Here is a 13,183-nt window from a genome sequence, read left to right on the forward strand (position 1 = left end):
TTGGTCAAAAAGCTCCTTTGAACCAGGAGGTGGGATGATACTGATAATGGAGTATCCACCGACAATTCAGTTATTAATGGATAGTGGAGGGAAAACCAGTTTGCTCTTTGTTTTATATCGTAAAGCATTGCTACTCTTGGCAAATAAGTTCACTCCACTGAAAGTTGACTGAAACTGTTCTGCCGCCTCTGAATGTTGTTCAGCTGCTGATATGGTGACATTTGCACAAGTCTGGAATCATATGCTGAAGATCTCGTTTTGCTGTAGGAGTCGTATCAGAGTGGGCCGAGTTGTAAACCCTCTCGAAAGTGACCAGTCGACGTACCTGTGCAAGTCCTGTGTGTTTGTGAGCTGATTTGCTGCCAGCTGCTGTACTTCACCCCACTGTGTGGGTCTGTTTTTCTGTGCCTTTTCTTGCCCTTGAACCAGTCTCTTATCAACATGCCATGACTCAGTCAAAAACATTATTACTGCACACCACTGTTATTAATACTACAGTTGAATGCTCATTCCACGTTTATCTGTTTTTCTCTTCTTTTAATATCTAATCAGCACACACTGCTTTTTGATCTAGTGCTTGAGCAGAGTGATTTAGCCATGCATCTGTTTATTGTATGTTTATCAAGAGAGAGTTGAAAAATGTTTTAACAAGGACCTTAATCTTTAGGACCTGTGACTGACTAGAGGGACTCTTAAAGGGATAGTTCACCCAAAAATGTAAACTCTGCCATAGTTAACCCTCATGTTATTCCAAACCTGCATGACTTTATTTCTTATGCAAAACACACAAGCCGATATTTTGAAGAATGTTGGGAACCACACAGATTTGGTGACTACTGACTTGCATTGGTTGGACAATTAAATAGAAAAAAACAACAATGAGACACTTCTCAAAATATCTTAAGTTCCAACAGAAAAAAGAAAGTCAGGTTTGAAACGACATGAGGGTGAGTAAATGAAGGCAGAATTATAGTTTTTGGGTGAACTATCCCTTCAAGTTTGCCTTCAGTTCTCCAAGCTTTCAGTGTCTGCTCACAGAATCACTCATTGGCTTCCAAGCACCAAAAACAAAAACCGATGACTAGTGAATCAAGCTGATGTTGTGTCCTAGGTGGCCTACAGGTGTGTCAGTGTATTATTAAGCAAATAAAGAAAAAAGATTTAAAATCTCTTAGGCTGTTTTTTTTTTAAAATTTTAATCTTTTTTAAGAATACTATTAAAATACAGATATCAAGGTACTCTGATATATTTTCTGGCAATATTTGACCCTGCATTTAGAATTTCATCTAAGCAGATTTCATTACAAAAGCCATTTAGTAAAACTAATCAGCTTTAGCTTCATTGAAACAATTCAGTTAATGTGTTCTGACACACACATTATAGTATGCACAAACTGAGAGCACAGATACAAAGCAATAGAACACAAAAATAATATCTGTAAAGTAAAAGTGTTTTTCAAAGAAGTGTTACAATTACGTAATGCCATTTCATGGAACAACTTTTATAACCGCCCATGCAGGGGATCTGATTATAAATGGTGTTATTTCTGCTGAGATGCTGGTTTGCTGTTCTGGGTTGGTGGTCTTAACTCGGCTTGGCTCTCCTAAGTGACTGGTCTAGATGAAGCCTGTTGGCTGTGGTGACTTCCTGGTCTAGACTGAGTTTGGTTTACTGGGTTAGACTGAGCTTGCTGGCTTGTTGGTCTAGACTGGTCTTGGCTATACTGTGATTTGGGCCTCTCTGGTTTTGGTCTGGCTCATTCACAGGCATTTCTGACTCTTCTGCAGGCTGGTCCACATTTATGGTTTCCTGTAAGGAATTGATTTAGTCAGAATTCATATAAGCAGTGTTATCTAATACCATAGCATCATAAGTTGGAGATATTAAATACCCACCACATTGTTAACAGTTCTGTTTGTAGCCTGGCTGCCACCAGGGGCCTCATGAGTCTGGTTTGTGGAAAAGTTAATCTGTCTCCAGGTCTTGAGGCGATCCTGGCCCTCTTGTGAGCGGGCAGTGGGGTTTAGGGAAGCAGGAGGGATATAGCGAGGTAAATCCCAAGTGCCTTGGAATGCTGGCCATGCACTTCCACTCTAATAATGAAATCATTTATAAATAGTAAAATGAAACTGCTGCAAAACGTTTTAAGCTTGGTAATTACATTTAAATTTCATGCAAGTCATGCAAATCATCAAAACAAACCTTTGTTCTCACACCAGGTAGAAGGTGGCCATGGTCTGTGGCTATAAATGTAGTGTGGCCTTCTGCTGCTGCTGGTCTCTTGAGGAACAAAAAGTAAGTAAATAGACCAAACACAAGTATTTGTAATATGAACTAGGCAATTATTCTCTTCACCCAGTGCAATTGGTATAACTGCATCATTTAAATGAAAAACGACTCAAATTCATTTTTCCTTTCCTTTCTTTTCTTTTTCTTCTTTTTGAAAAATGTAAACATTTATAATGTTTGCACATTCCGTTGTGCTCTGTTTGATTGACGTGCATGCTTTTGCATTTGCAAGTTTAATGCCATTGGCATGGTTCACTGTTTGTGTAATGAAAATGCATAATAACAGTAAAATGTACACTACAGTTCAAACGTTTGGTTCAGTAAGATTATTTTTGAAAGAAAGAAATACATTTATTTATTGTATTAAATTAGTCAAAAGTGACCGTAAAGATATTTGTTACAAAGGAATTGTTTTCTATCAATAAAGAATTTCTATTTCAAATAACAGCTGTTCTTTTGCAAACATTTTTTGTAAACGATTAAACAGACATTTATTCCAGCTCAAACGACGTTACCAGTGGGACTGACTGTGTTAACGTTAACGTTACCTCTTTGAAATGTTTTGGGATGGTCCAATTCTGGAGCTTTTGCGACTTAAAGGCATTTTCATACTGCAGAAAACATCATACATATGCTAAATACGTCAACGTTATTCGATTAAACAATAACAAAATAAATAAATAAAATATCATGGTAGAACAGTTACAATTTAAGCACCTGGTTTGCAGAGTAAGTAGTCGACATCTTTCCACTCGAATGTGCTACTGGCAGTGGTCTCCTAGCAACCACTCAACATTATACTTTCAAATTAATAGTTCACAGTTTTTATATTCTTCGACTCTTTAAAATACTTCCTTGGCAAAGTGTCTATTTTTAAGGTTCAGCTCTTACATTATATGTTATATAATAGTTCAATAAAAACCATATACGGTACTTCCCTTTCGTTCAGCGCACAGTGGTATCCTCCCGTACGAGGGGGGCGCTGGAGACCATTTGAGCTCTACGTTGCACGCTGAACGATCCGCGGAAGGAAAGTCACAACAGCGTTGTATTAGGACAACCGACTTATACAAAAGGAGCAGTTGTTGAGTTTGTGCATGCGAACAGTAAGTACAAATTGAATAATACGCTTTGAAACGGTAACCGTTTTGATGCAAGCCGTAAAATGAGCACGCAGGCGTCAACATCTGGATCTGTCAATGAGGCGAGAGGCAGAAGAAGTGCTGAAGATGTCGAAGACCCCAAAAAACACTTCAGAGTCTGTCGGTTTATCATCGATACTGGTATTTGCAATTTTTCTGAAATGTTTAGAGATGTGTTTTTAATCTCTTAAACTGTCAAAATTGTAAGGATGTACTGCATCTGCTTGCTAGTTCATTCTCAGTATCCAAGGATGAATTGCTGTGCAGTTTCTGATCCCATGTGCATCCTATGATCCTATGTTTTCCATATCTGTAGGAGTGAAGTTAGGCATGAGATCTGTGCCCATGGCTACAGCATGTGCGCTGTATCACAGGTTCTTCCAGTCTGCCAATTTGCAGGTCTATGAGCCTTACCTAGTGGCCATGTCTGCCATCTACCTCGCAGGCAAAGTAGAAGAGCAACATCTCAGGACAAGAGATATCATCAATGTCTGTCACAGGTATATAAGGGGGATATTAAGTATCAGTTTTGTTCTCAGAGTTCATGTATAGGCATAGTAGGTCCTTTTTCTTTGATCCAGGTATTTTCACCCAGAGAGTGAACCACTGGAACTGGATGGAAAGTTCTGGGAGTTGAGGGACAGTATAGTACACTGTGAGCTGCTCATCCTTCGACAACTTAACTTCCAAGTGTCTTTTGAGCACCCACACAAGGTAATGCATGCAATGGTTACCTTGGTTCTCAAGCTTTTAGAATAAGTAATATATCTGTTGTCCACAGAAAAGAAAAGTTGTATAGGTTTTAAACAACAATGGGTGAGTAACTGATGACAGAATTTTGGGTGAACTATTCCATTAATGACTGGCAGCAAACATTTTGCATGAACAGTTTGCAAAAAGCCTATATAATATATACTGTGCTTTGTGTGCAAAACAATATAATATAAAATTATTTAAAAATAGTAATGCTCTGCTGCAAACAGTTTACCTTACTTTTATGAATTTAAATGCTCACATTAGTTATCAGTTACAGTTTTTTCCCACAGACATAAACTTTTTACTATAAAGCAGGGTTATTATCGTAAACTAAGCTATTAAAAACATTTTTGTTAATAGAATTAAAGTTGAAATCAAATAACATGAATATTAGGTAAAAAAACTTTAACTAAGCTGATGTCTTGGCTACTAACTGAAATAAGTTTAAGCTGAAGCGCTAAAATTTGTAAATAAATCAAATAAATGATATATATTGAAAATGAAAAAAAGTTTAAAACCGAAAGCTAATGAAAAATATTATTAAACTAATATAGTATGTCAGTGCTGTAATACTGCCTTAAAGTGGCATCACTGGCAGAGGTTCTTTATGCACAGTGCCAAGACTCAATGAATCGATTTATTATTTTCATTCTCGATTGTTAACAATTTTATCAATTATATGTTGTAAACGTACTCTCATCTTTGTACCTTCTCTATCTAATGCTGTTCAAACTTTGTGGTTTGCTCCATCTAATAAACTTCATTTTGCTGTTTCCCAGTACCTGCTGCAATACCTGCTCTCTGTAAGGAGTCTTTTGAATCGCCACGCCTGGTCTCGAACCCCCATCGCAGAGACGGCACTGGCTGTATTAAAAGACAGTTACCATGGCACTGTGTGTGTCCGCCATAAGCCTCAACACCTTGCCCTCACCTCCCTCTATCTTGCTCTCCAGACATATGGAGTGCAGCTCCCAAGAGGAGAACTAGCGTGGTGGCAGGTAGGATTTTTTTTTTCCAGTTTCATGTGGAGAAAAACATAAAATGTCCAGGCAGCATTTGGGTCATGCTGTGTCTGCATTGAGTCACTGAGACTGAACGTTGACTAGTTTGATTCTCACCATTGCCAGAGCCAGATCAGGCATAAGTAGAGCCACGATTGCAGTAACCTTTAGAGAGCAGGAAGTAGTTCCCATGGCAATAAGGGCACCTAATGGCTGCAGCCTGGTCTGAGAGAAATAACGTTGTCTTTCACACAAGATGTGTTCCCTTGGTGACACTCTAAAGTAATATTTAAGATTCAGACCATTTCATACATTTCAAAGGACTCTTAAAACCACTTGCTTGGCTTCAGTTTCCTACAATTCTGTCAAGTTCTATCAAAGAAATACAATAGACATTTTCTGACATATTTAGCCTTAAGACTGATTCATTTTTCTAGTCATTTGTTTAAGCTTTTTAGGTAAGAAGAGACCTCAATTTTGTTTTGTTTTTTGAGTGGGTGTATCTGACATATGACAAAATAATGATGTGGAAAATCTATTCAAATAATTTTTTGCAATTGGTTGTACAGAAATCATTAGAAGCTTTTTAGGTAAGAAGAGACCTCAATTTTGTTTTGTTTTATGAGGTTTTTTGAGTGGGTGTATCTGACATATGACAAAATAATGATGTGGAAAATCTATTCAAATAATTTTTTGCAATTGGTTGTACAGAAATCATTAAAAAAAAAAGAGTACTTTTTCTTGTTTTGTCTAGACTTTGTTTCCAAGTGGGCAGCTAAAAACCTGTGTGCAATATTAAGATAATCAATATATATCGATGGTCATAAATATGACTTTTTAATGTTATTGGTCTGATAAGTAAAATAGGCTGATGCCTTTAAGTCAATAAATTATAGCCAAATGATCATGTGAGCCCAAATTATTTCTAGTTGGTCTGCCTATTGATGAACAAAAATAAAATAAATATTACTAAATTTATTTCAAAAGTATTATTAAACAATTGTGGAAAAATATCAGAGTAGTTGTATGCATGGCACACAGGCATTTCTGTGTTTTATTTGTTAAAGCTATGATTTCCATTTTACATTTCTAAAAAAAAAAAAAAAATGTTGGCATAATAATAATGTGTTCTTAATTCCAGTACTTCATAAAAGGCTTAAACTTGTTAAGTAATTATGAGATATGAAAGGTTGTTTCTGCCGTTGAATTCCACTCTATATGATGCTTGGTGTTATTTGACACATGTAGAGATCTGGATCAATACCAGCATATTGGCCAATAAATTGATTACAACTTATGAATGCAAAAATATGTAAATGCAAATATGGTAGTGGCCAAAAGTGATTTCCGGCCTAGGAAAATGGACATCTTCGCATTCATCAAAAATTTTATTTTGGATTTTGTAAGCATGTTGCGTAGTTGTGCTTGGAGTGTAAAACTAATGTACATGCGCAATTGCTTCATTTGTAATAATGCAATAAAACATGGCAAATTGTGTCATACAAAGAAATTACTAATTTTATTGTATTTAATGTATGCTTTATTTCCTGTCAGCTCATTTTTGCATAGTAAAATAAAACCTGTATTCCATGATAAGCTGTAGTTTGCTGTCCAAATAATTTTGTCAGTTCAGAATCTTAACCAAGTTATTTTGTTTTCTTCATTGCAATATATTTTGATCTTGCAGGGTCATTGAAAGCAGACATTGAGAAATATCCTCTCCAGACATCACTATTGGCCACTGCTGTGTAATTAATGATTGGTTATTATTAAATATAATAATCATCACACTATTAAAATTTCCACATTGGGGCATCCCTGTGTAATATATATCATATGGGCATGCCATCTGAGGCTGAAACTAGCAGAATTTAGGTTTTTGGTACTTTTATGAAATAAACATTTATATCTAGTTCATTGAATGTACCATTGCCCACTCTCTGTTTTTTCTTCATGTTTCTCTCGCCTTTATTGGGTTTCCTGTTTACATTGACCTATTTTAAATGGAAATTTGAGGTAAAAATGTAGCCACAGCAAGTCCTCTTAGAGGAAATTAAAATAGGGGGCAGTTGTTTTCACTAGACTGCAAAAAGAACACAACTACAAGAGACTAGACTCTATTTTTAGTTGCCTCAGACCTAATATTTAGATGTCATCTCCGATATAGCATGCAGGTGGACCCAACTCTGGGATCTGCATTGATGTTTTTGCTTGTTTCCCTGCAGGTTGTCTGTGCAGACATCACCAAGGCTCAGATTGAAACCATCATGAGTGAATTACTGCAGCTCTATGACATGGAGGCCAAGTGCACCTGAGAGACAAAGAATGAAACGGGTACTAAAACACTGACATGGAAACCCAACACCTTCGGCTGTATATGTTCCTCAGAGACATTTTGTGACTGCCTGAGATCTGTGACAATGATCTTAACATGCATTGAGCCGTCTTTCTCCTGATGTTGTGATTTAACCTAATGAACTCTACTTATTACATCACAGAACGTGAAGGTTTCTAAAGGCTCTTCAAGAATGATGAGGGGAATGTAGAGAGATATATATATATATATATATATATCTCATTGTAAGTGGCGGTATGAAAACCAGACTTTAGCTACACCACATCAATCAATTCCCAGCCACCGACCTACTTTCTTCTCCTACCTTGTGCTATTTTTCCTCCTAAAGAGGGGGAGAAATTACAAAAGGAATGTAATAGCTGGTTGAAGGAAGAATGAAACAAAAGAAGAGCCATCCTGTCCCCAGAGCTAAATTCTGAGGTAAACGGCTAGATCGGAGCCATTTCTTTTATATTTTCTAATTTAATTACTCTCCTCCTCTCCCTACAGAACTTGTCCCGGTAGGCTTCTTTATGCAACTCATTAAAGCAGTATTACTGTATGCTGTAAAGCAAATCAGCACAGTTTTAGTAGACACCAGACTTCAAACTTCAAAAACACTTCACTGATTTAAACTTTTCATATTCTCAGCTAAAGATGAAAATGAACTGACAGGTTCATTCAAAGTCTACATTTAAAAATGTAATTTCTAATAAACATTTTTTGCACTAATGCTTTTTTGAAAGCATCTGTAAATAGATTTCTTTGTAGTTTTTTTCCCCCCCCTCCATCTATGATGTTCTACTTGAAATTTCTGGATCTAGTTAGGTCAGGACATTGCTCTAGAGTGGATCTTAATAAGTTACTATGGCAACTGCTATTGTAGAGGGAGCCTTTGAAACATACAAATGTGAGACTCCATTATAGCACACCTGTGAAGCTTAGCACATCAAATAATTGCAGTCAGGGAAATGTACTAATTTAGTCATTATTTACCAAATCAGTCATTGCTAACATGTTAAACAGCTGTTTCCCCTGTAGCTAACTGAATTGTGTTGACCGGAGACTGCAACCGCTGTTTTAAGAGTTCCCTTGGCATCAGATTTCAGTATGTGCTACATTTGTTATCTAGATCGTGAAAAATAAAAACTAGAAGGGTTATAAAATCAGTATGATTTAGGAATAGTGTGTTTAATCACTATTACAATATTACAATTGTTGCGATTTGTTTGCATAAAGTGTTATCAAAATAACTTTAACAAATTTTATTACATGGTTAAATTTGTTTAACATTAGGTATCATGCACTAACGATTTTATAGCATTTATTTATATTGATTAATATTAATTTCTACATATACAAACACAATTTTCATGTGTAATAGGATGTATTATATAACAATAATAATATATTGAACAAACATTAACAAGCAACAGTTTCAACACATTTAACCTAGATTAATTAATGCTGTAAAATTTGTTGTTCATTGTTAGTTCATGATACGTAATACATTAACTGATGCACTAAAAAACTTCCTGTAAAGTGTTAGTTATTTTACAGTTTAGGGCGATGCAGATGGATGAACTTCCTTTGCAGTAAGCTGTTTTATGGATTATATTTGTTCAGATAAAAATCTGAACATTCCTGCTTCACTCTCCCTCTCTTTGCCACACGCACACGGTTACGTACACACAAACACACACACATCTCTCAGCAAGCAGGCCCTAATGCTGGGCATCATGAATTATGGAGAGGGTACATGTGCAGCCGGATTCTCTTCCATCAATAAAACATCAGCATGGCCCTCACTAGAGTGCTGGGATAAGGAAGGATGGGATTGAATATGTGACTCTAACCTTACTCTCTTTGCCATCTCTCTTGGTTCTCTACTTTCAATCAGTTTCCCCCCCATTACTAGATTTTGTCCTGTGTGAAAGCAAGACTCTTTGTTGCTTTCTTGGTTCTGCTTTTCTCTGATGGTGTCCATCTTGTAGTCTTTAATCTCTTTCTCTTTACTGTACTTTCTCCTCACTGCCTCACATTACAGATCACTCCAAACTCTTTTCTCCCATTTAAGCTTTCTCTATTAACATTCCTCTCTTCCATTTTACTCTAATGGTGCTGGATGAAATATGTTTTTTCATAATTCTGGACCTTTTTTTAATACACTGTCACAACTGATTTCCCAAAAAAATCTATAGGAGACAAAGACTAAACAAGATTTAAATTGTACAGGTTCTTAAAGGAACAGTTTATCCCAAAAATGAAATATTGTCATCATTTGCTCACCCTCATGTTGTTCCAACCCTGTATGACATGCTTTCTTATGTGGAACATGAAATGCTCTCTTTTTTTTCTTTTCTCAGTGAAGGTCAATGGGGTTTTGTTAACACTTTGTTATATGGTTAAACTCATTAACATTACCCAATGCATTTAGCATCAGGCTCTAACAATTTTACATTTATTAATCTAGGTTAATGTTATTTTCTACATAAACTAATACATTTTTAATATTTCAAGCATGTTTTCTTTTTATATATGGAACCAGGAGATATTTTGAAAAAACAGTCTGCATGCTTTTGTCCACACAATAAAAGTCAATTTAGTAAAAAAAAAATGTACTCCATTGATATTAATTGTATGGACAAAAACTGTTCTTCACAATATATGCTTTTGTGTTTTGCTGAAGAAATTGAGTCGTACAGGTTTGTAACAGCATGAGGGGTGAGTAAATTATGACAATTTTTACTTTTGGTTGAACGAGCCATTCAACCTGCAAATCACTGTACAGGCATCTTTGAGCCAGAACAATTGTTTTGCGTCATCCCTCAAATTGTTCAGTTTCTTAGGTACACCATCAAACCTGCAAACAACTCAGTCCCCCTTAGAATAATCCCTGACTTTTTTGTATATGACTTTCCCATTTTGGAAGTACTACAATATCTGTTGCAGACCAAAGATCCAGTGTTTTTCTCTTCTTGACATAAGAACTCCTGCCAGAGTTGGGATACAGCCAAATCAATCAACTCTCAGAGAGGCAAGCTATTGATGTTCAATTCAGAGTGTGCTTAAGAAAAGCTTAATGAAAGTGTTGTAAATGTATCTTTTTGTATTTACAGCATAATGAGAAACGGAAAGAAGTGCAAGGGGGTTTAGAAATGAGTAGTTACAGGTAAAAACTGCAGTAGAAATGGGATGATTAGGCAAAGGACCATTAAAGGGATAGTTCACCCAAAATGAAAATTTTGTCATCATTTACTCGGCTCCATATTGTCTCAAACCAGTATGACCGACTTGCGTCTGTGGAAAAGAAGATATTTTAAAAATGATTCAGTGTTGTTTTTTGTCCATACAATGAAGGTCAGTGGGGTCTAGTTTTGTTCTGGACCACATTGGCTTTTCATGGTATGAACAGAAACCGTTCAAAAATATGTTCTTTTGTGTTCCACTGAAGAAGGAAAGGCATATGTTTGGAACAACATGAGGGTGAGTAAATGACCATTTTAAAATATCTTTAATACTGGTCTCAAAATGTTTTCTGCTCAACCACTCTGCTGAAATAGCTGATAAATGGTGAATGGTTCAAATCTAATCTCCATCCCAGAATAGAGAGACTTCAGATGCAACGACATTCATGTTGAATCCTGGAGATGTGGGTTGGAGTTCACAGACATGGAACGGTCTCACTCGGGTAGCTTTTGAATGAAGTTCCTCAGTAAAGCGTCGAGATGTAACACACGATTGGGCGGAATGTGTTTTGACTGACAGTGAGACTCCATCTGTTGGGTTGGGCTCCAAGGCTGGGATGCACTACCTGCAGGGTTAATGCACGGCAGCTCCCAGAGGGACAGCCATCTCCTAAACCCCTCACCTCTGAATTATAGATACAACTCCTCATCTGAAACTTTCTCTTTACTTTCCCGGACGTGCCTCACAAATATTTCAGTGTGAACAGTCTTGTGTGCACAAGTAGGTAAGAAAAATGTGGTGTTTAAGAATGTGCAATTGGAGCCATGCAAAATCAGCCATTTTTTTTTGCATGTCGATTGCAAGGACAATGAAACATTAAAAAATTATTGTTTTGTTGGTTGGTTTGTTGGTCTTGGGAGTATATTGTGGACAACTAGGTGCAACCTACCATAAACTATCATCCAATTCTTGGTATTTCCCTCTGTGCTTTTGAGTTAACGTGAACATCTGCTGAAGAGCATTTAGTGCCTGTGTGTATGCGTGTTTGCATATGAAGGCTTCAGGAGAGGCCCACTTGAGCACTCGTCAGCACATAAAAGCTTTTTCTCGCTGGTCTGAGAGGCCTCCTGCATTAGGGCAATTAGATTTGAGCCCTGTATGCTTGGAGACAGCTAGAAGTTTACACCTGCGTGGGTGTGATGGGGCGTCTGAATTTGTGAATTGAAAACACAACTGGAAAGTGAGACGTACACCAAGAGGATTATGGTCCAGATTTGAACAGCCATTTTTTTTGCATGTCAATTGCAAGGACAATGAAACATTAAAAAATTGTTGTTTTGTTGGTTGGTTTGTTGGTCTTGGGAGTATATTGTGGACAACTAGGTGCAACCTACCATAAACTATCATCCAATTCTTGGTATTTCCCTCTGTGCTTTTGAGTTAACGTGAACATCTGCTGAAGAGCATTTAGTGCCTGTGTGTATGCGTGTTTGCATATGAAGGCTTCAGGAGAGGCCCACTTGAGCACTCGTCAGCACATAAAAGCTTTTTCTCGCTGGTCTGAGAGGCCTCCTGCATTAGGGCAATTAGATTTGAGCCCTGTATGCCTGGAGACAGCTAGAAGATTACACCTGCGTGGGTGTGATGGGGCGTCTGAATTTGTGAATTGAAAACACAACTGGAAAGTGAGACGTACACCAAGAGGATTATGGTCCAGATTTGAATCAAACGCACAGCATAGAGAAACTGCTATGTAAAAATTGACACACAAATATTTGACTAATTATACATATTTTAATTTAGAAATATATACCCTATAGTTATCTATAGGTTATATCAACCTATATATGCTTTAATTTATTTTCTTAATGTTAGTGGACAGTATATTTATTTATTAAAATAAAATTAGTACAATTACATAAACTCACAATAGTGACATCATCATCATGATCATGAACCCCTCAAGGACAAGTGTTTCCTCTTTTTTTGTTACCACTTTATCTTATGTATTAAGTTTATTAACCCTGTTAACCATAATTGATTATTAGGGAAAAAAAGTATATTTATGGAAATATGAACGGTAAAAATAAACATCTTTTAGTTTAGTGACCTTGCTCACTAGTTAACCCTGCTACCATCAAACTTATGTTTTTGCATATGTAATTTTCTGTTAGCCTACATCAATTTACATAATTTAGCTTGAGATGGCACAATGCAGTTTCTTAGCACTTAAGACGTTCGTTGTCTCTAAGAATATTTAAAAATGTAAATAAATCACTTAAAAAAAAAAAAGGGCTAAATGGCACCTGTTTCGTGGAATGACTCAAAGCACCTATCCGACCTGTTCTTGCATTAACTCGGAGGTTTGAAGTTGAACTCGGCGCATGTGGCATGTTGTGTGAGCTGACGTGATCGCACTGTAACGGAGCAGAGTAGGAGGGATTTGAGGGTGGGGAGAGAGAGAGGCCCC

At 36.8% G+C, this 13,183-nt stretch overlaps 1 protein-coding gene and 1 pseudogene across 1 annotated transcript; one reads left to right on the forward strand and one right to left on the reverse strand.

Moving 5' to 3' along the window:
- Positions 1-1,541: 1,541 nt before the first annotated feature.
- On the reverse strand, positions 1,542-3,052 carry LOC107712725 (protein Flattop-like; annotated as a pseudogene).
- Positions 3,053-3,273: 221 nt separating this feature from the next.
- Positions 3,274-8,194, forward strand: LOC107712723 (cyclin-related protein FAM58A-like). The gene is made up of 5 exons (XM_016518054.1): positions 3,274-3,573; positions 3,749-3,932; positions 4,014-4,146; positions 4,968-5,186; positions 7,415-8,194. The coding sequence occupies exons 1-5, from the start codon at positions 3,456-3,458 to the stop codon at positions 7,502-7,504; spliced, it is 744 nt and encodes a 247-aa protein (XP_016373540.1). The 5' UTR covers positions 3,274-3,455; the 3' UTR covers positions 7,505-8,194.
- The last annotated feature ends 4,989 nt before the right edge of the window (positions 8,195-13,183 follow it).

The sequence above is a fragment of the Sinocyclocheilus rhinocerous genome, unplaced genomic scaffold, assembly GCF_001515625.1.
Source record: "Sinocyclocheilus rhinocerous isolate Xijiao unplaced genomic scaffold, SAMN03320098_v1.1 scaffold418, whole genome shotgun sequence".
Classification (NCBI taxonomy): Eukaryota; Metazoa; Chordata; class Actinopteri; order Cypriniformes; family Cyprinidae; genus Sinocyclocheilus; species Sinocyclocheilus rhinocerous.

Coding starts and splice junctions, on each gene's coding strand:
- LOC107712723 (XM_016518054.1), top strand. CDS start 3,456: ATGAGCACGCAGGCGTCAACATCTGGATCTGTCAATGAGGCGAGAGGC. Junction 4,147..4,967: donor CTTTTGAGCACCCACACAAG/GTAATGCATGCA, acceptor GCTGTTTCCCAG/TACCTGCTGCAATACCTGCT. Junction 5,187..7,414: donor GAGAACTAGCGTGGTGGCAG/GTAGGATTTTTT, acceptor GTTTCCCTGCAG/GTTGTCTGTGCAGACATCAC.